Below are 26,557 nucleotides of genomic sequence, written 5' to 3'. Positions count from 1 at the left end.
AAATGCCCCAGATTCCATTAGCTAGATTACTACAGCAAGCTATAAGGTCTTTGGGATCCTTTTCCTCCATCCCCCATGAAGTTCTGGAAGTACTGGCCTTTGTCTTATGCTTTTCATACTCCCTCATAGTGTATTCCACTGACCTTATTTCAAAAACAACCAGGTGTTGGGTGCGTGAACTAAGATGCCTTCAAGAGTGTCTTGTCTGAAGAAGGTGAAAGGGAGAGAGCTACAATTTCTAAGAAGCCTGGTTTGACTCTCTGAGCCTGGTCTCCAGGCAGAATAGGCTAAGGTTTTGGCCAAGTGAAATCGCCAGTTCCTTTTAAAAAAAAAAAGCAGGGGGTAGGGGGTGGGGAGGGCTAGCACACATTGCTCATTAGAACATTCTGCATTTGCCTGTGCGATCTTTTTTGCTACCCTGCAATTTCCTGTTGGTTATAAATGAAACCTTCCGAGCTGTTAATGCAGCCTGTGAATTGAAAAAAAAAGCATGCAATTAATCATAGGAGTTGGGGGGGATTCACTAAGCCTGAGTTATAGGGGAGAAGCTGGACAAGGCACTAGGACCTAGAAGGCATCTATCCACCCTGGCAGGAATTTCTTGCTTGGAGCTCAGACAACAAAGGCATAGAGAGATTGGTTTTCTTTCTCTCAGCATCTCCACCCAACCAGCAGAAAACCGGTGAGTGGGGCTTTCCAGTGATTTTCAGGCAGAATGTAACAGATGTCAAACGGGAAAAGCACAAGGCAAAGCGCTTGCTCTAGCTCTTTCTCTTTCTCTCCTTCTCCTTCTCCTTCTCCTTCTCTGAATTTTTTTTTTCTTTATTTTGCCTTATCCTATCGGATTTTTTCCTAAGCCTCTACCTGGGATTTTCCTTTGGAAAAGTGAGTTTGATGTTCCTTTGTTTTCACTGTGATGAATAATAGTTTAGAGTAATACCACCCCTGATCCTAAAGCAAAGCCAAGTGTTACTCGCATGCCTGGGGAAATGCTTGCTACTTGTATTGAGGAGGTGGGGTCTCTTACCACTGCAGGTTGTCTGACAGAGACAATGCTGAGCTCAGCACAGGTCATGGTGACATTGGAAGAAAAGGGGGACCGAGCCTGGCAAACCTACTAGACACCCGTCCTCCTTTATCTCCTGTCCTCCTGGTCCCTTGCAAATTTCTCGATGTGGCAGTGTGTAGCAGCTGAGCCCTGCTTGCTTTGTGAGTCCTTTTATCCCCATCTGTGAGATGCATGTTAATAGTTTGGTTCATAGGCTATGGTTACTACCTTTGCTAGCGCTTGAGGCTTCTGTTGTGTTTGGTTTCATGATTTCATTTCTTTCTTTCTTTCTTTCTTTTTCTTTCTTTCTTTCTTTCTTTCTCTCTCTCTCTCTTTTTTCTTTCTTTCTTCTTTTTTCCCTTTCCTTTCTTTTCCCTTCCTTTCCTTTTCTTCTTTCTTTCTTTCTTCCTTTTCCTTTCCTCATTTCTTTCTTTCTTTCTCTTTCTTTCTTTCTTTCTTTCTTCCTTTCTTCCTTTTCCTTTCTTTTCCTCATTTCTTTCTTTCTCTTTCTTTCTTTCTTTCTCTCTCTCTCTGGTTCAGCAGAAAGGGAAAAAATAAATCTGACAGATGACCATCTTTTGCCTCAGCTAATGCACCTGGGCAATAGACAAGTTTGGGGTGAATTGCCTGCTGTGAGGGCAAAATGCCCCCTCAGTCAGGGTAGAAATACAGAACAATGAAAGGTGTGCTTGTTTCTGAAGGTCCCATATGCTTTTCAAGGACTCATTTGGGAATCTTTCAACAATTAAATTATTCCATTAAGAGGTGGGGCTGCATCGTTGGGGAGGGATCGTGCACATATTAAGAAACAAAAAAAAAAAAAAAAAAAGGAAAGAAAGAAAAGGATTTTGTGACCAAATGGTGCCAGAGGGGGCGGGGGGAAGCAGAGCTGATAACTTGTTAAATAACTGATTTTTCTAATCCTTTTTTTCAGCTTATTTCTTATGAATGTCGGATAGCTGCACCAGCTTGGTGGGGAAGGGGTTTGATGAATAGCACAAAGACAGTAGCTACTCCCTGGAGGCTGTCCCTTTAAAGGAGAATCCTGGTTTATTCTGGGGGGAGGGGATGCACACGTTAGGGTAGGAAAGAGGGTTGGGAATAAAATTAAAACATTCCCCGTTGTAGTCATTTGACTGAGGCACAAAGATTGCTTCCCAAACTGGAGATGGCTAACCTCAGCTAGCGCCTTCTATCCTCTTTAAGGGGATCTTGTCAGGCTATGGATTCATTTACAACTGTTAGTCATGTGGGCATGTGTGAGGAAACAGATGCCAGTTTTAATGTATTTAGCCCGAAGTTACAATTTGATAGGAGCCACTGTCAATAAGTCCTAGGATTTTAAGCGATTTCAAAATCCCTCCCTCTCCCGTTTTGGAACAGTGCCCAAAGTGCCTCCTTCCCCATCTCCCACCCCAACCCCCCACCATCGCCAGCACCCCCTCAGCCCCTCCTTCTTCTCTATTAAGATCAATATTCCTGCAGGTCAGGGGCAAGCAGCAGATGGGTCACAGGCTTTTTTCAAGCAGTTCTTTTCACAAGCAGCAGATTGCAGAACTGGATCTGGCTAATATTTGAATTCTTTTCTTTTTTTTCCCCCCCCCGCCCTGCCCCTCTTTCTTTGCCTCCCCTCATCCCCTTTGTCCAACACTCAGGTCTCTGAGGTTCCACCAAAATATGGAACTTGATTTTGGACATTTTGACGAAAGAGACAAGACATCCAGGAACATGCGAGGCTCACGGATGAATGGGCTGCCCAGCCCCACTCACAGCGCCCATTGTAGCTTCTACCGAACCAGAACCTTGCAGGCACTGAGCAACGAGAAGAAAGCCAAGAAGGTACGTTTCTACCGCAATGGGGACCGCTACTTCAAGGGGATTGTGTACGCTGTGTCCTCTGACCGTTTTCGCAGCTTTGACGCCTTGCTGGCTGACCTGACTCGATCTCTGTCTGACAACATCAACCTGCCTCAGGGAGTGCGTTACATTTACACCATTGATGGATCCAGGAAAATCGGAAGCATGGATGAACTGGAGGAAGGTAATTTCAAGGGTGGTGGCTCTTGGTGGGAGGTAGCATCGTTGGCTATGGTTACATTTCTTGGAGTTCATGGGAAAAAAAAATTAGGAATTATGTTTGTCAGAGCACCAGGTCGATGCCGAGACTCTCTGATCCTATAGGCATCAACAGACCATTAGCCATTGCTCTTCATGGCCTTTAGTCTCTGCTGGTGTTGGAGCGTGGATGGCGGTGATAATGCATTGTGCTCATCTGTCAGGGTACAAAGGAAAATCTGAATTGTGTCATTTACTCTGGATCTTGTTCATAGTCAATTCTAAGTAGCATTACTGAGGCCGACCATGAACTCCTTAGGGCTGTAAAATGAAGAAGGAACTTTGGTTGGGTTAACAGAAAGGTATCCAAATATCCTTTGAGCTGCTGAGAGACTGTAAATTGCTGCGCATGGAAGTAGGCATCCTAAAAGCAGGACTTCCTGGACATATTCATAAAGGATTATCCTTTTAGGTAAGTGGTCACTGCTCAGCTGTTGCTTCTAAAAAGCCCACTTCAGGGTGTGTCCCTAAGGCTGAGGTCATTGAGAGAAATACCAAAGAAAGCTGTAGGTATGTCTGGTATTTTAATAAAGACTATTCCTATTAGAATAGGAACTGACTCACTGTGCCTAAGTCCCTTTAAATCCCCTCTAGAGTTTGGTTCTACAATCGGATTTTATGACTATGTTGCTGAAAACCCAAAAAACCTGGTACCCTCTCAAAAAGCAGGGACATCTCAGCTCTTACCAAAACCTTGCTCATCCACGACACCTTTCTCTGTGGTTATGTAGAAGATTGATCTTGGGACACGTGCTTAATACTGTACGTTATCAAGTCAATTATATGGTGGATGCCTCCCTATCCCCACTTTTAAATCGCTATAACATGGAATCCGTTTAACTTGACACGGTGCTTTAAAGGACAGCTTCGAGGGACAGTGATCATGCAAATGGCCCTCCCCAAACCCTTTCCTCCATCCCTCTAGCCCCACCTCCTCACCCCTTCCATTCCCTGAGGAAAGGTGAGTTTAGAGCAGGCAGATCTCTAGGGAAGCCAGATTATGAAGCAGCCAACAAGGAATGAGAAACAGCGCATTAAATGACTTGGTGTGGGAGTGCCCCGCCTCTGCTTCACTGCTTCTAGCTTTCTTGTGTTCTTAGACAAAGGAGCATGAGGGCTTCCCTTGCACAAGACCATGTTCTCGCAAGTCGCTGCTGTTTCTCAGGCCAGGTCAAGTGATTTGGGGCCAGTTGCTGATAAGACACAGTGTCCATACGGCTACTGGCTCTGGGTCTCATGGTTCAAGTCTGAGGTTTTTCCACATAACTGACCTTGAAAAACAATGCTAAGAAGGCTCAGATTATTTGATCGTGTGCCGGATGACCAGGCGGAGGTCAATCTGAGACTTTTTCTGAACATGCAAGGATTGACTATCCTAGCACGTATCTTAAAGGAGAGACAGGGCAAACTAGAAGGACTTGGCCCGAGGTTGAGGGAGCTGTCCAACAGAGTAATTGATAGGGTGTGCATCTTTTGTCACTGTAAAACCCATGTGTCAGTCGAATCTGAGGGGTGCCTCCGTCATAATTTTCACAAACAAAGCACCTTGAATCACCCAGTATGTCCTCATTGCCACTAGTTGTGATTTGTTAAAGGCCATGACAGATGCTAAGGCAGAATTCTGAACCAAGGGACATTGTATTTCGAGTAGGAATTAGAATGTTCTTGTGTCTGATCTAAGAGAAGTGTCATGCACAGATTTCCCCCCTCCCCAGATCCATTTTTAACATATCTTGCTCAAGGACAAGCCCTTGATATTGATTTTTTTCCCTAGATGTGTGTGTGTGTGTGTGTGTGTGTATGTGTATGTTTTGTGATAATCTCAGTTCGAAATAGATAATAAATGTAATTTGGAAGACTGCACCCTTTCTCCTGACCCTTTTGAGTCCTGCTAGATTGGACTCTTCCCCTGGGTGCATTGGTAGTGCTTCCTGGGTTATATAGAATGTAAAGAAGGCTCACTCACATTTATTCATGGATCATCTTCATCCACAAGCTGCAGTGACCTCCCAGTCCTTAGTACTGCTCATTCAGTCAAGGAAATTCTGGGGTATCTCTAAGATAATATTGAGAAATGTGGCCAGCTTTCCCACTGCTGCAGAGCCAGATGGGAAAGGGCACTGGGGATGAGGAAGATAAAGAAGAAGAAGGTTTTTTTCTCTCCTGTTTTGCCCTTTGGAACTACTCTTCTAGGAATGGAGGGCAGAAGCCCCTCACTTTGTTCACCATTGGAAGAGGTTGAATGAAAGATTAAGAATATTCATGCACACTGTTCCCCAAGAAACTTCACGCTGAAAAAGTTTGGAAAGATCCCTGATGAAGAATCAGAGGCAGCAGGTTCTAGTCTTAGAGGCAGAAGGTTATTGCAGGAAAAGGAGTCTTTGGAATCAGATTTGTTTCCAATCCAAGATCTGCCACCTGCTAGCTGGTGTGACCTTGGGGAAACCATGTAGACTCCCTGAGCCTCAGTTTTTCATCTGTAAAGTGGGAATAGCTGCTTTGAGGATTAAATAAGAAAACGGGTATGAAGCGTTTACTATTATTCCTGGTATACAGGAATAAAGGGTAGCTATGACTGTTGAGTTGTCCTAGTTTATAGCTGGTTAGCTACATAACTTATCGTCACGGTAAATAATGTTCTCCTTTGTAAAACAGCATTTTTGAAGAAAAATGCCATTTTAAGGTATAATTTACACAATGTAAAAATCACCCATTTAGGTGTACAATTCAATGATTTTTTTTAATTTAAAAATTTTTAAAAAAATAATTTTTAAGTTTATTTATTTATTTTTGAGAGACAGAAAGAGAGATAGAGAGAGAGGGAGAGAGAGAATCCCAAGCAGGCTCCACACTGTCATTCCAGAGCCCAATGCAGGGCTTGAACCCACGACCCATGAGATCAATCAAGAGTCAGACGCTCAACCAACTGAGCCACCCAGGCGCCCCTACAATTCAATGATTTTTAGAAAATTTACCAAGTGATGCAGCCATCATCATAATCTAATTTTAGATAACTCTCGTCACCCCAAACGGAAACCCTGTACCAGTTAGCTGTCATTGTCCATTTCCCTCACTCTCTCCAGTCCTAGGCAACAACTTACCTACTCTATGTCTCCATAGATTTGCTTATTATATAAACTGAATCATATACCATGTGATCTTTTGTGACTGGCTTATTTCCCTTAGAAAAGTGTTTTTAAGGTTTATTCATGTTATATCATGTATCAACACTTTTGTCCCTCTTATTGAGGAATAATACTCCATTGTATGTATGAACCACATCTTGTGTATCTATTGTAACATTTGTGTGAGACTAGTAACACCTGCCTTCTTTACCTATCAGGGTGGTTGTGAGGATATAATTAGATAATAGCTATGGAAACGCATCGACAAGGTAAAGCTATAGCTACAAGGTATTATTGTTAATGATGTAAAAAAATAAAGCAATAATGATGACACTACTGAGGGGGTCAGTGGGATTCCAGAGCCCGTGGGATGGCCAGTGCTTCCCAAACCTGGCTGCCTTTCAGATTCTTTCAGAGATTCAGGAAAATATCAATTCCTGGGTCATACCCCAGATCTATTGAATCAGAATCCCCAGGGCTAGGGCTGCAGAATCTATGTTTTTAACAAATCTCCCCAGGTGATCTTTTAAACTTGAGAAATACTGGATTAGGTGATCCTGATGGTCCCTTTCAGCTAACTACAGTGATGGGAGTTCCTAGGAGTGAAGAAGTCCTTGGTTTGGTTTTGTTTTGTTTTTTTCCTTTGTAGACCTTAAAGGAATAATGGAGCATGGAACATACGGTTTCCAAATGGCCACTTTGTTAAATATTTAGAAAAAAATAAAATGAAATAAAAAACAATTGGTATTGGTTAATAATCACTCTGGCCTGTTACACTCCTTGTCTAATGCCTCTAGTCTACTGTTTGCTGCTAGATGCTGAAAGTCGCAAGGGTGACATTTTGGACCCAAATCAGGTTATTTATCTCAGCTTTTCCACAGCTCTTTGGGTACACAAGGAGTCTTAGTGAAGCCATGTAGGCTGTGGTCGTATTATGTGTTAGTCATATTCCCAGTGGGTCAATGAATGTGACTCTTCCTTTTGTCTTGCTTAGTCTTTCATTGCAAAATCATTCTCCTTCCCTTCCTGCCCAGTTCCTTCCTCACTTCCTTGTGAGTACCCCGATCAATCTTCGGGGTATTATTCTGAGCATTATTACGTGGAGCATGGGACAGAATATTGACAATTGGGACCGTCTTGCTGGAAAATCTGAGTTAAACAGTGACATCAGTTATGATCCAGACCCTTTGCCATAACTCATTTGAGATGAGATGAGACGAGATGAGATGAGATGAGATGGAATCACCTTCTCACTAACTTATCCTCTAGCTCCTAAAGCAAGCACATTGCCAAAGAGAAGGATTTAAAGACACCTGGGGGACAGGTACATCATTAATAGATAGGATAATACAATGCAGTATCATTTAATATTTTCCTTCTTGAATGAGGAAGTTCTGGAAAAGGGGAGAAAGCCCAGGCAGAAGTGTTTTCACACTGAGAAAATATGAGTGTATTTCATGTTTTTGAAAATGGAGCCATCCTGAAAATGAAGGGAGGTGGACATTAGATCATCTTTTAAAAAATGTGTTTTAATGTTTATTATTTTTGAGAGAGAGAGAGAGAGAGAGAGAGAGAGAAGGGGAGGGGCAGAGAGAGAGGAAGACACAGAATCCGAAGCAGGCTCCAGGCTCTGTGCTGTTAGCACAGAACCCAATGCGGAGCTTGAACTCAGAAACCACAAGATCATGACCTGAGCGGAAGTCGGACGCTTAACCGGCTGAGCCACCCGGGCGCCCCGACATTAGATCATCTTGAGCCCATATCCTGTTCCCTTCCTGCCCTTTCAGCTGTGCTTCCATGACTTCATTTCCTTACCCTCTTTCCCCCTGAAACAGATCGTCAGTTCCAGCAAATTGTCACCTTGCCTGGCTCTGGCTTTCTTTCTAGGCTCCCAATGGGTGGGAAATGGCCCCTGCAAGCTGTGGCAGGATTGGAACCCAGCTGTGTAAAGGTGCAATACACCTCATCCAGCTCCAAGTGCCAGGCAGCTGGATGGGCAGGAAGCACCCAGCTCTGGCAGCAGACGTTGCAGATGTTTGGAAAATGAGAACAAGGAAGCCTTGGTCTAGAGACGCAGCAGCACGTTTGATGTCTTTCCAGTGGTACAAGTGGAGAGTCCTCGGTAGTGGGCGCCTATTTCTTTAAAGTTTAATGACCCTCATAACGTTACCTCCTCCAGTCTTTTGGGGATGGAAAAGAGAAGAAAATTCCTTCTCGTAGATCTTTAGGTCTGGAAGGAACTGAGATGTCACCTAGTGTAATACCTTCAATTTATAGATGGAAAAGCTGAGACTTTGAGATTAAATGATTTGCTGAGGTCCCACAGCTCCCAAAGGCCTGATTGGGACTGGGATTCAGGGTCTGACTTCCCAAGTTGCTGCCCTTGACCACTGTAAATATCCTGCCCTCTGGTCAGGGATGTTTGATTACAGGGGAGGCTATGCATGTGTGGGGACAAGAGTTGTGGGAGAAATCTCGGTACCTGCCCCTCAATTTTGCTGTGAACCTAGAACTGCACTAAAAAGTATAAAGTCTTAAAAGGATCCTGCCCTCAGCATGCATCATCAGTGGCACCACGTGGTTTCGCTGGGTGTTAACCATGGAGTCCTACATGTGACTTTTTCAGCAACTGGATACCTCCTCTTATCCAGTAGGAAATTGTTATGTTCAAGGCATGAGACCTGGGTAGTGGTCATGTTATATACATGATTATAGCTCAGTTCCAAGATGGCTGCTGCTGCTTCTTTCTTTTTTCTTTCCTTGGGCTTTTACTCCTCCTCTTTTCATCTCCTTCCCCTCAGCTCTTTCTTCCTCCTTGCTTCTTTCCTCTTTCTTTCTTGTTCTCTCTCTATTCTTTCAGATGAGGGCCTTAATGATAACCATAGCTAGAGTTTCTCAAGTGTTTCCCATGCACTAGGCTCTGGGCTCAGCAGTTTCTATCCATCATCTCATTTGTGCCTCACCACAACCTTACGAGGTAGGTATTGTTATCATTCCTACTTTGCAGACAAGTTACTGAAGTTGGGGGAGGTTAGGTAACTTGCTCAAGGGCACACAGCTAGGAAGTATTGGAGACCCTATTCTGACTGACATCACATCAGCTGCTCTTTTTCCATTACTCCATGTTGAGGCCAAAAGGAGAGAGTGGAGAGACTAAAATGTACTGTTGGAAGGTGCTCAACATAGATTTGGCTGAGAGCTGGGCCCTCTGGAAAGTTCTTGGTGCCATATGATACTATAGCTGTCTGCCATCATGTTCATTTTCATCTGGGGGTGGTTAATCATACTCATAGTTCAGAGGCTTAAGAGGTTTAAGACATGGGAGCAAAATAAGTCCGGAGTCCTAATAGGGCTACACAGCTGACTCTCCAGAGGAGACTGTAGATGAGTGAAATCATAAATATATAGCCTCACACATTTCTACACCACCAGTTGTCAGAGTTTTAAAGTACTTGACAAGTTATGGAAAACATCTGACTTAAAGGCACTAACCTCTTGGAAGGTACCCGTGAATCTGGTGGAGTGCTAAGGCAACGGGCCATCTCGAAGGGTGTGGGGGGATATTGGCTGTGAGTAGTTGGGGGAATTGAGTGGGCTCCTTCACCCCTTAAAGTCCCAAATTAAAGACCCTAGCCTCTAATCCCTTGGGTTAGGTTGGATTTGCCAGCAAGGGAGCGAGAGAGTTTAGGGTTTCTTTCGACTGAGTTCTTTGACTACTCCATCCTGGGTGTGCGTATGTGCACCACGTGGGAGAGGACGCCTACGTTCACCTACAAACCTCCCCTTGGCCCCCTGACAAGACAGAACACCAATGGCCTCTTGGACTCAGAGCAGTGTTGGAAGCCACTCACCCTTCCCCTTCACAAACACACATAAATGTCCTCAAAGGTGCCCTAGAGAATCTGACTGAATCTTCTCTCAGCACTAACTGAAAAATTTATTAATTAACATGACTTAAAGGATTTGGCGCTGCAGCAAAGCAATCAATATTTGCAAAAGGAGGGAATTATCAGCCCGGTGTTTCTGAATGTCCCTGCATGGTCCTCCCGCTGAGACCAAAGGAAGAAGAGCCATCAGTCCGTAATTGTGTGTAATGCTTTCTTTGCACTGGCTAGGGTTGACCAACTTATTTATTTAGAATTGTTACTGATGAGTTAAGCCTGATTAACTCACACTAGTTTTCTGCAGCTTGACCTCTGGATGAACTTCTATATACCTTCAGGCTAATGTGTTTTACTCAACAAATTCAACCTTTTCCAATACTCTCTCCTCCAGGCTGAGCCTACCTCTCTTCCTCTTTTCTCCAGCTTCTAGTCCCAGGTGTCTACTCCCCGCCACTGCCTTGCCTCTGGCCCCGGTGTTCCTTCCGCTGTATTAGTCATTTCCTGTAGCCCAAGATAAATGTGAAAAGTACACTAGATTCCTCCAATCCATAAATCTAGCTGTATAACATAGTCTTACATCTCCACCTCCTTACTTGTGGCAGCCAAGGGTGAGTCCTGGTGAAGAGAGCCTTGAACACACAGATGGAGTGTGTAGCATTGGGGAAGATGGAAAGATGAGGGGTGGGTGGTAGAAACAGGAGAAAGTATTTCTCAAGCAACAGCTAGATTTTCAAACATAAGCAACGGGGTGTGTGTGTGTGTGTGTGTGCGCGCGCACGAGCACGCGCATGTTGTTATTCAGGCAGTTTCTCCACTTTGATGTGGAGATGAGCAGTAGAGGACACAATTGTATATATATACATACATATATATATATGTATATGTATGTATGTATATATATATATGTATATGTATGTATGTATATATATATACACACACATATATACATATATATATATATATATTCACCACACACATACATTTCACATTTCAATATTCCACTGCTTAGCCACATACTCTGTGCAAAGGACAATCTGGCTTCTTGGCAGGTATGTACTATATGCCCAATGTACAAGGATACTTGGGTCACTTTAACTTGGGATAAACTATTAATTTTGAAAGTTCTCCCTGGTTTATAATATAACCATGGAATGTGGCTATGAGCCCAGAAATAGGACAGGAACATTAAGAAATAGAAACATGTTAAAAACACTCCAGTAATGCCCCTGAATATCAACAAACATCCTAGAAATTAACATAAACATTTCAAATGCAATAAAATCGTATCAAACTCTACACTCTGGATGGAAACAAACATACTAGAAATGAACATAAACATTTCAATTGCAATAGAACTGTATCAAGCGAGAGAACCCTGCTTGTTAGATTATACTTAGATGTATGGGTTCATTGTCCTTATATATTTTTTTTAATGTTTATTTATTTTTGAGACAGAGAGAGAGCATGAACGAGGGAGGGTCAGAGAGAGAGGGAGACACAGAATCTGAAGCAGGCTCCAAGCTCTGAGCTATCAGCACAGAGCCCGACGCGGGGCTCGAACTCATGGACTGTGAGATCATGACCTGAGCTGAAGTCGGTCGCTCAACCGACTGAGCCACCCAGGCGCCCCATGGGTTCATTGTCCTTAAAACCCTTAGCTTTATAGGATTTTTCAGCTCTTGAATTTGAATGATCCAAGTTTTAGAGAGAGAGCCCAGTAAGAAATTGTGCCTACTGTTGGCTATTATCACCGTTATCTCCAAAAGCCCTACTCCAAAGTCAATGTGCATTAGTTTGGTTAGAATGGTCCACATATCAGCTGTGGAACTAATCACCACTTATTTCTTCCCTTAGGGGAAAGCTATGTTTGCTCCTCAGACAACTTCTTTAAAAAGGTGGAGTACACCAAGAATGTCAATCCCAACTGGTCTGTCAATGTGAAGACATCCGCCAATATGAAAGCCCCCCAGTCCCTGGCTAGCAGCAACAGTGCCCAGGCCAGAGAGAACAAGGACTTTGTGCGCCCCAAACTGGTGACCATCATTCGCAGCGGGGTGAAGCCTCGGAAGGCTGTGCGTGTGCTTCTGAACAAGAAGACAGCCCACTCTTTTGAGCAAGTCCTCACTGACATCACCGAAGCCATCAAGCTGGAGACCGGGGTTGTCAAAAAACTCTACACTCTGGATGGAAAACAGGTAGGTACTTTTTTTTTTTTTTTAAGTACTCTTCTTCTCAGTTGTTCTAAATGCCTGGATGACCATCCTGCACCTCAGGCATCATTTCTGGTTGGGGTCTCTTCCTCCGCCTCCCATCATCCCTACCTGATATTTCGGGTATCATTTGGAAGAAAGGTCTTTTCAGCAGACAAAACATTGGACTAGAAATCTGAGGCTTTGAAATTCAATCTGCTTTTGTCTCATCAAGTAGGATGGTCACTTAGCCTCAGCTTTCTTATCTGCTGAGTAAGGGACCTAGAACCTAGATCCTACACGTTCTTATAAATCTGAATGTGGCTATCACGTGATGCAACCTTGATCACTCAATGCATATGCCTAGAAATGAGATTTGCCGGCTCATTTCTTCTTAGATGGCCTTAGGTTGGTATTCAGCATCCATTGTGGTGAAAAGAGGTCGAAGTAGCCCTCATGTTCTGTGGAAGGACTCGGATACAGGGGAAGCACTGAAGTCTCTGGTTCCTTGTCTTTGCCTCCCACTAGACCACATTTTTCCTTTCTCCCTTTTCCGTGTGACATGGCTGTCTTAATTTGGTTCCACTGATGGTTTTGTGTGAGAAAGGGACTATTTCAGGATCCTAAAATTAGCCCAAGAAAGATGCTGCCATCTGTTCCTCTCCAAATCAGGTTCTTCATGTCATTGGTTATGCTACTAAAGTGCCACCTATATTAATATCTGGGAAAGAATGCAGCCAGGCGTCTCCATCAGACAGATGCACCATTCTCTTGAGCATAGGGAGCTGTAAATGTATGACAAAATATGTTCCAAGAGAATTGGAACAGTGGCTGGTTCTGTTAGCTCTAAAGAGAATCCTGGTCCCCCATGAGAGAAGACAACTGCAGATTATTATTGGTCCATACTCCCTACCTTCTTAAAATACCTTTGGTGTGTACGCAATTATATAGATTCTGGAGAAGCAGATTCACTCTACATCAGAATGACTGATGAGTGTTCAAATGCAGAACTGTGTCTCCTCCCATGATTTCTGACATATACTGAATGCTGCAAGAGTTTAAATCTCTGGTAAAACTCAAACTCACATATTTGGGAATGTTTCTAAATTTGTGACTTTTACATGTTCCTCATTCTGTGATCTGAGTGATACCTGGACGCATTGGTTGAATGTGATTTGTGTTTGTTGTACCAAAGCAACGAATTTACCTGCCATGGGAAAAGTCCCAACTCCAAGCATCTCTTAAAGAGGATCTCTTTCCTGAGGACCAAGTACATAATAAACAGGAGCTTCCCAGGAGCAGGTGGAATCATTGGACACCTCATCTTGGGGAAATAGAAGCCAGGGGTTTTAGGATCATTGGATCTTAGTGTTGACAGTGACCTTAGAAGCCATGACATTTAATCTCCCACCTATGGCAAGGATATGCTCTGCAACCATTTCAATTTCATAAGACAGCCTATCCCACTGTTGAAAACCTGTGATTTTTAGAAAGATTTTCCTTATATCGGGCATAAGTCCATATCTCTATACCTTCAGCCTCTTGGAGTAACGTGTGACAAATACAAATCAAGGACTTAAGACTGAGATTCAGAAGACCTGGTTTTTATTGTAATATTGCAACTCACTATGTGACCCTTGGGCTGATCACTTATCTTTCCGAAGCCTCCCACTTCTCTATACAAGGGGGCTGATGACACCTGCCCTACCCATGCTCACAGAATTCACCTGAAGATCAAAAGAAATAATGGATGCGAAAGCACTTTGTAAATTAAAACACAAGATGTAAATATGTATGCATACGATTCGCCATTAAACCAGGTATGTCAATTGCTAGACAATTTAGATATAGATCTACAAATGTTAGTTCCTTTCCCTCTACTTTCCCTCCATCATTCTTAGCACAAATTCTCAGCATTTTATGGAACTATACCACACCTTGGCATTCTGTGGTTGCTCTTAGTGGTAAATAAAGCCACACCTCCACCTCCTACGCGAGCAGGCTCCAAACCTGTGATGGGTGCATTTTCATCCTACAGCAGGCCACACAGAACAGCAAGCTTTCTCCAACTCCTTCAAGCATTGGCTCCCATTTCTTTGGGGAACACAGTATAAAATATTAGTGTATGATATAGTGTGTGTCCCGAAACATCAGGAGCAGTGCTCAAGGGAATAGGACAAAGCTTTGTCAGACATCAGTACCTCTGAATACAGTTCCTTCTCCTTAAAATGTCTCTTTCTGCCTGCTTGGACCCCTGAGGGTTGTCTTTTAAGGCCTGTTTCAAATGTCATATTATCCCTGAAAACTTCTCTGTCTTCAGGTTCTTGCACCTCTGTGCAAGGCTAAAGCAATCTTCACTTTTTTTTTTTTAATTCTCAGTTCTGATACATTGTGGAATCTCTATAAATGTTTGTTGATTGAACAGACTGACATAAAGCTATTCTAACTTGGCCTAGGTAGATGTTCTGAGATGTTCTGAGAAGCCCTCTGCATTCAGTGCCTCAGACACCATCTTTAGGTCTATCAGAAAAGATAGGAGGCTTCCAAAGGAGTGTGTGTGTTCCCCCTGGGGAGCTCCTATTTGTTACTTACGTGGAAGTCATGGCAAGTAATGGCAAGTTAAGGCAACATTTCCCAAAGTATATTGTAAAAACCGTCCCCATCTCCTGCTCCCCAGCAGCTTTTCGTAAAAGGGTTCTGTGGTCAAATAATGTTGTGAAATGTTGCAAATTATAAGCCCTTCTTAGAGATTCATGGTGCTCATTGGCACATTAAATGTTCTGAGAAGTCCTGCAGAAAGGAAACTAATTTAATTAAGACCCACGATTTCCCCAATTTTATTTAACCACAAACACTTTTTTTTTAATGGGATATACATGTATATATTCTGAAGAGCACACTAGGAAATGCTGTCTACAGAAGATGCTGAATGATTAGGAACTAACTGCCCTAACCTCACTGGTTAGATTGGTAGGCATGGGGTAACCCACAAATCAAACATTGTTGTGCGGTTACAGAAAGGACATTAAATAACAAAATTTGGGGGTGCAGGGACAAACCTACTAATTACAAAATAGGTGCTGAGTATACTGAAAGTTAGCCAAACTCAAAATCTTGGAGCCCAGCCCATTCCCCAATTCTGGTGATGACAGCTCTAATGTTAACACCTGTCAGTCACTTTGATTACTGGTGGGTATTCTTACTGCTTGGGAATATGATCTTCCTCAATGCAGGCTGAAGGCACATGTGTTGCAATGGTTTGGACGCGCTTGGATATTCCATGTCTGTCTTTGCCTAAATGTGGCACTAGGCAGAAAGGACAACGTATGGTCAAGGCTATTTGTTATGGAACATTTTAATCATGAAATCAAGGCCATCACTTGGATTTGGTCTTGCTTCAACTGGATCTCAGACTGACAAAAAATCACGTGGTTTTCTCCCCCTTTGTTTGAATAATGATCAGTTAAAACAGCCCAGTTGATTATTCCAGATTTATTGTTGCTTCTGCTCTTCTGTGTACAGTTTGATTGATTGGCTCACGCTGATTGACAAGAAATCTATGGACATGGCTGTCATCTCTTTCTCTCTGTTTTTATTTTGGATGGCTTTTGGAGCCCTTGGTCTTTTTAGGGCTTATGTTTTTCCAGTATAGAAGACAGATTTCCTGACTCATTGCCCCTGAGATATTTGTGGTCTGTGTAGACAGAAGAACTAACCATCATCAGTACGAAGGGGTCCCAACTTATTCCTCACCTCAATAAGAAGTTGCTAATGAAATGAGGAGTCGGCGGGGCCCTTGCTAATCTCATGGGCTATAATGGATTTCTAGGAGGTCAGGGGAAATATGAAGGGCTAGATGATGATGCATATTAGTTAACTCCCAGATGAGATTGGTTTTTTTTTTTTTTTTTTGATTCTTTGGCAGCTGGAGTGGTTTTTGCAGTGTGTTGACAAAATTATCCAAATATTAATTTTCATGGTCAAGCCACACACTTATGCTTAAAGATCATGGATGTGTAAAAACTAGAACCCAAATTTCTGGTTCACTTGGTAGTAGTACTAGCTCAGTAACCTAGTCTTAAATTCATTTGTTTTAAACATTGTATTTATTTATGTATTTATGTATTTATTGAGAGAGGGAATGAGGGGCAGAGGAAGAGCGAGAAGAGAGAATCTTAAGCAGGTTCCGTGTCCAGCACTGGGCCCAACGCAGGACTATATCTCACAACCGTTGAGTCATGACTTGAGCTGAAATCAAGAGTTGAACGCTTAACCGATTGAGCCACCCAGCACCCCCCAGCCTTACATTCATTTCTGTAAAGCATAGAGCATGGTGCTTCCATTGGAGATGCAGAGCTTTAATAATAGACTTCCAGCTTTTTGGCATCTTAAACAGGGGTGCAGCTGGTTCTCACACCATCCATATTCATGCTGCACTTATTGGCATCTCTGGTCTCAGTTTTGTCCACATGCAGCGTCTGTGCAGCCAAAGATTTATCACTGCCTCAAACACGTGCCTAAGGGCTAAGTATGCCCTTTAGTATTTGTGTTACCTTTGTTAGGCCCATTTTCAATTGGGTGAATTTATTTTATGTCTCTATATCTTTCTAGTACCAACTACTTGGACCAGAATTTTAGGTCTCAGAAAAATAACATGAAAGGGTTTTAGGCTGATTCCAAGGTGACCCATAGCCTTGGAAGCTAGAACAGGAGTTTTAAGACATGTTTTGAACCATAAGATGATGAAATAGGAAAATGAGAGCACAGAGGATGTTTGAACGACTGTTAAGTATTCCAGAAAAAACTTGTTCCGTCTTGCTATACTAAGTAACTGGGTGCTGCAGGCACAAAGGGAATCACGGGAAACACAGGAAGACAAGGTGGATTTAACCTTGAAAATGTTGAGTGCATTTCCCAAGGTGAATGTGTTCTTACTTTGCCTGTGTAGCCAGGTTTTCTCTCCCCCGCCCCCATCATCTCTGCCCCCTCCAGCCACATCTGGTCTTACTTATATTCCCCGGCCTCCAGTTCTCCCAGAGCCAACCTCTCTTTCCTCCTAGTGTTATGACCCTTTCAGTCAACATTTGGCTCAATAGAAAAAGCCACGTGGCCGTAAGTTATGCCCCAAGAGGGAGGTCATTTATCATTGACCTTCTCTTGAGCGAATCAAGGCTGGAAAGGTGATGTTTGTATTACCAAAAGATCCCCCTCCCCAACCTTCTACAGATTCAATTCCTGGAGACAGGCTTTGAGAGGATTGGCTTGGGCATGAAGTGGAAAAGATCAAAGATGGGAAGCCAGGCTCTGTGAAAGGAGACAGTTTGCAAACTACCTTGCCATTTGTAATGTGTACTTCAAGATGCCTCACACTGAGGCAGATTTTGTACTTTAAAAGAAGGCATATGATGGAGGTAGCCAAACATCAAATATACTGTCCGTCTGGAAAGAAAGGACAAAGCACAGGTTGGCAATTGGTTATTTCTTCAGTAATTTATCCTCTTAGAGTTGTATTGTTGAAGAGATGCTCTTGGCTCTGAGCAATGATGGAGGTGGGGCCTGGCCATTTCAATCAAAAGCTTTGGCATAGTATTCCAGTCTCCCACACCAACTAGTCTGTCAATATCCAACATTCAGCCCTAAACTGGGATTCAGAGACCTGAGTTCTAGTATCCACTCTATTCTCCACTAACTGTGTGACATGGGGCCAATCATATCTCTTCTCTGGGTCTTAGGTTTTGAGATAAGTACATGACCTTCAAGAGTACTTCTAGCTCTCTGATAACAGAGTATTCATCTCACAGTGTGGTTTCTGTCTAGATTTTTTTCACCAAGCCACTACTCTTCTCAATGTCCTTCCACTCTCTGTGCTCCCACAGTCTCCAATGTAATGTACTCACCTTGGTGGAGATGTTGTTTTCTAGGATGGTCCCTATGGTATTTGCACAGTTCTTCTATTCAGAAGATCTGAATATAAAAGATCTTACAATTTCTGTGATGGCATTACTAAAGAATATTTTTGAGCTTATAATTTTGATTTGACCTCTTTTTCTCTCCAACGGATGATATGAGGAGTAGAGGGTGGAGGAATCATAAAACAAAACAAGATAAAAGCCAGCTTGCTAAAATTGTGACAGGTGTTTGACAGTGTCATTATTAAGGTGTCTCCACCACAGTGGTGCTATTTTCAGTGCTGGGAAGGATCATTGCCAACATGGGGTTTGATCTGGGGATGCAGACTATTCCATTACCGGCCATTGAAGTAACTGGCCTCTTGACCTTCACTCTTTATTTTCATCTTTCTCATTGTCAGTCCCTCAAAAGGGCAAGAAAAGAATTGCCCCCAAATACAGATTTTAAAATACCCTTACTGAGATACAATTCCCATATCATACAGTTCACCCATTTTAAGTGTACAATCCAATGGCTTTTAGCATATTCACAGAGTTCTGCATCCATCACCACAATCAATTTTAGAACAGTTTCATCACCACACACACACACACACACACACACACGTACTATGCCCTGTAGACATCATGCTCCAATCCCCAGTCATCCCATCCCTAGACAATCTCTTATCTACTTTCTATCTCTACAGATTTGCCCATTCAGGACATTTAATGTAAATGCAATCATACAATTATGTGATTTATTGTGGCTTATTTCTTCACATGGTTTCAAGGAAGATCATTTTGTAGCATAGCAGTACTTAATTCCTTGTTATGGCTGAATAATAATCCATTGTAGAAATGTATCTCGGGGTGCCTGGGTGGCTCAGTCAGTTGAGCGTCCGGCTTCGGCTCAGGTCATGATCTCACAGTTTGTGGGTTCGAGCCCCGCGTCGGGCTCTGTGCTGACAGCTCAGAGCCTGGAGCCTGCTTCGAATTCTGTGTCTCCCTCTCTCTCTGCTCCTCTCCGACTCATGCTGTCTCTCTCTCTTTTTCAAAAAAAAATAAATAAAAACACTAAAAACATTTTTTTTTTAAAAAAAGAAATATATCTCATTTTATTTATTAATTCTTAGTTGATGGCTATTTGGTTGTTTCCGCCTTTTGGCTATTATGAATAATGCCGCTATGAACATTCATGTTCAGATTTTTATGTGGCCCTCATTTATCTTGGGTAAATACCTGGGAGTGTTACTGCTGGGTTACGTGTTCAAATTTTTAAGAAACTGCCAAAATGTTTTCTAAAGTAGCATCACCATTTTTCATGCCTATCAGCAATGTAGGTATGAGAATTCCAGTTCCTCCGCATCCTGTTAACACTGGTTATCAACTACCTTTTTATTAGGGTCATGCTAGTGGGTGTGAAGTAGTATCTCATTGTGGTTTTCATTTGAATTTCCCTAAGAACTAATGATATCAAATATTTTTTCACATGCTTATTGAACATTTGTATATCTTCTGTGGAAAAATGTTTGTCTAGATCCTTTGCCCATTTTTAAGTGGAGTTCTGTTTTCTTTCTTTTTTTTTTCCTTTTTTTTTTTTCCACGTTTTTTTTTTTATTTATTTTTGGGACAGAGAGAGACAGAGCATGAACGGGGGAGGGGCAGAGAGAGAGGGAGACACAGAATCGGAAACAGGCTCCAGGCTCCGAGCCATCGGCCCAGAGCCTGACGCGGGGCTCGAACTCACGGACCGCGAGATCGTGACCTGGCTGAAGTCGGACGCTTAACCGACTGCGCCACCCAGGCGCCCCAGTGGAGTTCTGTTTTCATATTACTGAGTTATAAGAGTTCTTTATATATTCTGGATACAAGTCCTTTATACATATGTAATTTGCAAATATTTTCTCCCAGTCTATAACATGTCTTTTAATATTTTAATGACTATCTTAACTTTTCAAGGACATTGTTTTCATTCTGATGAAGTCTATGAATTTTTCTTTTTTTAAATGTTTATTTATTTTTTTGAGAGAGAGAGAGACAGAGCACAAACAGGGGAGGGGCAGAGAGAGAGGGAGACAGAATCTGAAGCAGGCTCCAGGCTCTGAGCTGTCAGCACAGAGCCTGATGTGGGCCTTGAACTCACGGACCTTGAGATCATGACCTGAGTTGAAGTTGGATGCTTAACTGACTGAGCCACCCAGGCGTCCCTATTAATTTTTCTTTAATGCAGTATGCACTGGTATCATATCTAATAACACTTTGTGTAACAAAAGGGCCTCGAAATTTTCTCCCATGTTTTCTTCTAGAAATTTTATAGTTTTATCTCTTATATTTAAGTATCTGATCCATTTTACGTTCAGTTTTGTATATGATGTAAGGTAAGGATCAAGGTTCTTTTTCGTTGTGTGTGTTGGGGGACATATATACCTAATTTTCCCAGCAGCATTTGTTGAAAAGATAAGACAGTTTTTTAAATTTGATTTTATGTTTTTATTTTAAAAAAAATTTTTAAAGTTTGTTTATTTTTGAGGGTGGTGAGGGGGCAGAGAGAGAGGGAGACACAGAATCCAAAGCAGGCTTCAGGCTCTGAGCTGTTAGCACAGAGCCTGATGCGGGGCTCAAACCCACGAACTGTAAGATCGTGACCTGAGCTGAATTTACACTTAACAGACTGAGCCACCCAGGCACCCTTAAATTTGAATTTAATATGACATCTAGAAATAGCAGTGGCCCGTATCCTCATATTTGGGGGTACCCTGGCATCAAAAGTTATCAGTGAAATACTCTGAAGTTTTCTAGAACTTCCAAGAACCGTGGGTATAAACTAACAGCATGGAAGTTTCTCCCGTATAGATGTTCTGAAATACTCCAAGGCCACTGCCATAGCAATGGGACAGGCTAAGGCTCATTAAGTAGAAAAAAACCAAGAGGACTTGATAAAAGAAGTTAAAAGGAACCATTGTTCCTTGGTAGTGTTCACCGCCATGCTCTAGACTACTGACGTTCTCATCCAAGACCCATCCAAATGTGCTTGTCCCATGTCCTATTTCTTTAGAGTGGTCCTAAGCAGGATTGGGGCAGAGAATGTAGGGGAAGGCCCTGAATTGCTTGGGTTACTTTTTTTCAGTAATAGCTTAATTGAGATATAATTTACATACCATATTCTTCACCCATTCGAAGTGTACAATTCAATGATTTTTATATATGTCTATAGATATGTGAAACCACAACCACAGTTAATTTTAAAGCATTTTTATCACCTAAAAAAATCTTGTACCTTTTAGCTACCACCCCCCACCTTATTCCACCCCTCCCTGCCCCCCCCCCCAGCCCTATGTGACCACGAATCTGTTTTCTATATCATAGATTTTCCTTTTCTGGACATTTAATATAAACAAGTCATACAATACGTAGTTTTTTTGTGACTGACTTCTTTAATACAACATGTCTTTTGAAGGCTCAGCCATGTTGTAGCATGTATTTTGGACTTTGTTCTTTGTTATGAATGAATAATATTCCATTGTATGAAGATACCACATTTTATTTACCCATTCATTTGTTGATGAATATTTGAGTTGTTTCCATCTTTGGGGTACTATTAATAACGCTGCTATGAACATTTGTGTATAACTGTTTGTGTGGATATATATTTTCATTTTGCTCAAATATATACCTAGTAATAGAATTGTTGGGTGTTGGAGTTTCTCCTGTCCCCTAACTACTAAGCTCATGTTCTTAAAACATGTGCCCCAAGGGATGCTTCAGACAAATTCATTTTTCTTTCTGTGTAGAGATTTGGCCCATAGTTCTTGTCAAAACAATATAGAAGGAAAAATGAAATTCCCTTCACAAGTTTTCTTAAAGCTAGAGTAAATACAAAGAAGCCATTTCCTTTTTCTTTTTATGTTAGTCCCATCCTGGCCCTTCTAATTCTCCAGAATTAAAGATGCTGTCTAAACAGAAGGGACTCCTAGTACAAAGGGTCACAGACTGTTCCCAAACCACCAAAGTTACTTAACTTTAAAAAGGTATATCAAAGGCAGGGCACCTGGGTGGCTCAGTTGGTTAAGCATCTGACTTAGGCTCAGGTCATGATCTCGCGGTCTGTGAGTTTGAGCCCCCAGTTGGGGTCTATGCTGACAGCTCAGAGCCTGGAGTCTGCTTCGGATTCTGTGTCTCCCTCTCTCTCTCTCTGCCCCTCCCCCACTTTCACTCTGTCTCTCTCTCTCAAAAACAAACATTAAAAAGGTATATCAAAGGGGATTTCCAGAATCCCAGTCCATCTATTTTTCCTAGATTTAGAATATTTTTATTCTCAATACGACAAACTCTACCCTTTCCAGGTATTGTGGTATTAGCTCCTGACAAAAGCCAGCTTGGGTGTAGGGAACCACAGAAGTTCCCTTCTGGGCAATTTTCTCCCCAGGGGGCATTTGGCAATGTCTAGAGACATTTTTGGTTGTCATGAATGGGGGTGGTGTGCTACTGACAACTAGTTGGTAGGGGCCAGGGATGCTGCTAAGCATCTTACAATGTACAGAACAGCTCTCCACAACAAAGTACTATCTGACCCCAAATGTCAGTAGTGCTATGGTTGAGAAACCCTATGTTACACAATAAAGAACAAGGCAAATGTGGCAGAAGATGAAGCTGATAGGAAGTCAAGGGCAAGATCCAGGAACAACCTCGTAAATTGTGTTACAGAGCTTGGATGTTATCCTGTAGGGCTAGAAGCCACTGAAGGAATTTAAGCAGGAGAATAATGTACTCAGATGTGCAGTTTGGGTAGGTCACTCTGGTGCTTTGGATTTGAGGAAGACAAGACCAGTAGGTAGGCCAAGTAGGAGGCTGTGTGGTAGAACATGAAGGAGAATAGAAGGATCTAAACCCAGGAAGTAGTAATGGACATAGGAAAAGAGAAAACAGGTTCTGGAAATATTTGGGAGGTAGAAACTAGAGAGCTTCATGATTAATTGAATTTAGGTATATATTCATTTTTTTTACTGCTATGTAATAAATTACCAGAAATGTAGTAGCTTAGGACAACATCCATTTATTATCTTGTGGTTCTGTAGGTCAGAGTTAAAGCAGACTTGACTGGGTTCTCTGTTTAGGGTCCCACAAAGCTGCAGTCAAGATGTCAGACAGGCTAAGCTTTTATCTGAAGGTTCTGGGGGTAAATCCAGTTCCAGGATCATTCAAGATTTTGGCAGAATTAATGTCCTTGGATCTATAGGTCTGCAGTCCCCATTTCCTTGCTGATTGTCAGCTGGGAGCCATTTTCAGCTTCTTGAGGCTACTTATATCCTTTTCACATGAGTCTCTCCATCTTCAAGCCAACAAGAGTACATCAAATCCTTCTCATGCTTAGAATCTCTCTAACTTACCTTTCTGCCACCAGATCAAATTATGTGCTTTTAAAGGGGCTCATGTGATTAAACTTCTCCCACCTGGATGATTTTCCCTTTGATTCACCCAAAGTCGACTGATTACTAACCTTAATTACATCTGAAAGGTTTTTTTTGCCATGTAACATAATTATAGGAATGCCATATTCATAGGTTCGTACCACACTCAAGGGGAGGATATTATACAAAAGCAAGGGTCATTCTTAGAATTCTGCCTAGGGGTGCCTGGGTGCCTCAGTCAGTTAAGCATCTGACTTTGGCTCAGGTCATGATCTCACAGTTCGTGAGTTCAAGCCCCACGTCAGGCTCTGTGCTGACAGCTCATAGCCTGTAGCCTTTTTTGGATTCTGTGTCTCCCTCTCTCTCTGCCCCTCCGCTGCTCATGCTCTGTCTCTCAAAAATAAATGAACATTGAAAAAAAAAAAAAGAATTCTGCCTACCACGAGCAATGGAGAGGAAGGATTTAGGTGACTCTGAAGTTTACGGCTGAGGTGTATGGGTGAATGATAGGGCCATTCATTGAGGTGGGGAAATCCAGGGTAAGCAGCAGAGTTTAGATATATTGAAGTTGGAATGCCTTGCTACATCTAAGGGGAGTCTCCAGAAAGTCATGGTATATATGGGTCTAGAACTCAGGAGACAGGTAAGGCTGTTGGTAAGGCTCTAACAAATCAATCCTCATTATAATGTTAGCTCCTATCAGTTTAGAGCACATTTCCCAAACTGTGTTATATGTAATACTAATCTGATCAAATGTTCTTTGCTCAAATAAGTTTCACAACATTGCATAATATATTCCCCTCTTAGAAGAAAAAAAAACTCCAATAAGTTCTCTGTAAAGGAACCTGATTGATTTTGTTTAGTCCAGTGTTCCCCAAACTTGTTTGAACACCAAACCTTTTTTAAAAAAAAAATTAAAAAATCAAAAACAATGACCATATGGTAGAATGCACTTTGGGAATCATTGGCCTCTGCCTCAGGTATTTATTTGCATTCTAATTAGAGAATTTTGAAAAGAAAAAAAAAACCCTTTAAGGCCCAAAGGAATAATTAAATGGAAAGAAAACAGGCACCATTGCATTTTGACAGGGGTGATAACCTGGGGCAAGAGGGTCTTTGTAGCTAGAGTATTGACAGTCACCACCAAGGTAACACTTATTCATCCACGGTCAAGGTAGGGCTTGAGAGCATTTATCCTGCTACAGACTCTAGAGGGAAAAGGGGAAACTGATCAAAAAAGGAGATTTCTCTAGCAGATGTTTCAAGAGTCCCCCAAAGTTGTAAGAGATTAAGAGACTCCTTTTGATTACAGGCATTGAAGTTGAGCTTCTCTAACCACAGTGGTAAAGAGACAGCAACCTCAGTTCCATTGCCAGGTTTAGAACGTTCACAATAGATTTAATCCTATATAAGCCAGCACTCCCCCCACTACCCCACGCTGCAGAGTCTCACTGGAGGAATCAGAGACAGGTTTACTAATTAGACTTCACTGCCGTAAGTAGTGCTTTCCATGTATGTGGGCTGCACACTTTCATTTGCACCAAGTTCATGCTTCTCCAGCTGGCAACAATTTGGCAGACCCTAGGGGTCTGAATGGCTCGCCCAGCATGGTAATATCCCTTGAAAGAGGTTTTGGGCCAGAGACCAGGACCTACTGAAGTGTGCATATGCATGCCTGAGCCCCTGTTTCTTTTAAGTATTGACTGTCTCATCTGATGAAGTCGTATATAAATATTTATATGTCGGGACATTTCTGGTCTTACTCACCAGAGACATTATAGCCTTGATAAAAAGCTTCCCTCTGGCAGTCTTTGCCTTCACGGTTTATGTAATGTGGCAGTTGATGGGTGAACTTCCTCTTGCTGTTTGCAAAGAGGATGGAGCCTTGCCTTGCTTGGAGTTCCAAGTGTTTGGCTTGTCGTCTGCTGGGAATTGATGTTTGTGCTTTCCCAGGGACTCCCCTGATTAAAACAAGTATGGGTTCTCTAATGGGCCATTCTACCCTTCAGATTTGGGGTCTTCAGGAAGAGTCGATATACTTACAGATGTATTATGACTTTTGTGGGCCCTAGGCACTTTTGCCTTTGTGGACCCCTTCGTCCACTAAATATTAATGATAATAATAATAATTTCCACTGTGTTGGTACAAAGAGGAATACGTTAGCATTATATATTTAGACATTTTCTTCAACCTACATGTCTGTTTTTTTTTTTTTTCTGATTTCAAAAGAAATGAAATCATTTTCATGGGCTCGTAAAAGTATGGTGGGCGCTAGGCACCATATCACCATACCAAATGGATAATCTGCTGTGGATATACTGGGCTGTTTCCTGGACTGGTTGTGAGTTCATGTGAGTTAAGCAGTGAATAAGAATGCTGCGACTGATGGGGCGCCTGGGTGGCTCAATCGGTTAAGCGTCCGACTTCGGTTCAGGTCATGATCTCACGGCTCGTGAGTTCGAGCCCCGAGTTGGGGCTCTGTGCGGACAGCTCAGCCTGGAGCCTGTTTCGGATTCTGGGTCTCCCTCTCTCTCTGCCCCTCCCCTGCTTGCACTCTGTCTCTGTCTCTGAGAGAATGCTGTGACTGAGGATTCAGATCAAGAGAGCAGTAGTTACTTAGACCACCCAAACAACAGTTGAGAAGTAGCAAGTAGGACCCTTGTCTTAGTTAGGCTTTAACATATTTTACTCACTGTACAAATCATGATAAAATGCCATCAGTAGTCAGCATTTCCTCTGGCTTGGTGGACTCAGAGTTGGGGACAGGGGCCTGCTTCCTCAGCATCTTCAAGGAGATACTTCTGGGACTGATGAATGGTGTCATTCATTTCCAGGCTGTCATTTAGCCCGCAGCCCTGCCGAAGGCAGCTGAGTGAAAGGGGTGTGGAAGCTGATT

The 26,557-nt window shown here is 42.4% G+C and overlaps 1 protein-coding gene across 3 annotated transcripts in view; it reads left to right on the top strand.

Moving 5' to 3' along the window:
* The first annotated feature begins 540 nt into the window (after positions 1 to 540).
* The window catches only part of DCX (doublecortin), a 111,457-nt gene continuing 85,440 nt past the window's right edge, over positions 541 to 26,557 (top strand). Inside the window, exons 1-3 of one of the 3 annotated variants that reach the window (XM_058712751.1) lie at positions 541 to 682; positions 2,704 to 3,089; positions 12,027 to 12,367. In XM_058712751.1, the coding sequence (XP_058568734.1) occupies positions 2,726 to 3,089; positions 12,027 to 12,367 (705 nt within the window). In that variant the 5' untranslated portion in view covers positions 541 to 682; positions 2,704 to 2,725. Of the gene's footprint in view, positions 683 to 777; positions 886 to 2,703; positions 3,090 to 12,026; positions 12,368 to 26,557 lie in introns of those variants that run through there. The other 2 variants (XM_058712753.1, XM_058712752.1) reach the window with 2 other exon arrangements.

The sequence above is a fragment of the Neofelis nebulosa genome, chromosome X, assembly GCF_028018385.1.
Source record: "Neofelis nebulosa isolate mNeoNeb1 chromosome X, mNeoNeb1.pri, whole genome shotgun sequence".
Taxonomy (NCBI): domain Eukaryota; kingdom Metazoa; phylum Chordata; class Mammalia; order Carnivora; family Felidae; genus Neofelis; species Neofelis nebulosa.
Note: the sequence above shows the minus strand (reverse complement) of the source record. Positions and strands in the feature narration are given on the sequence as shown.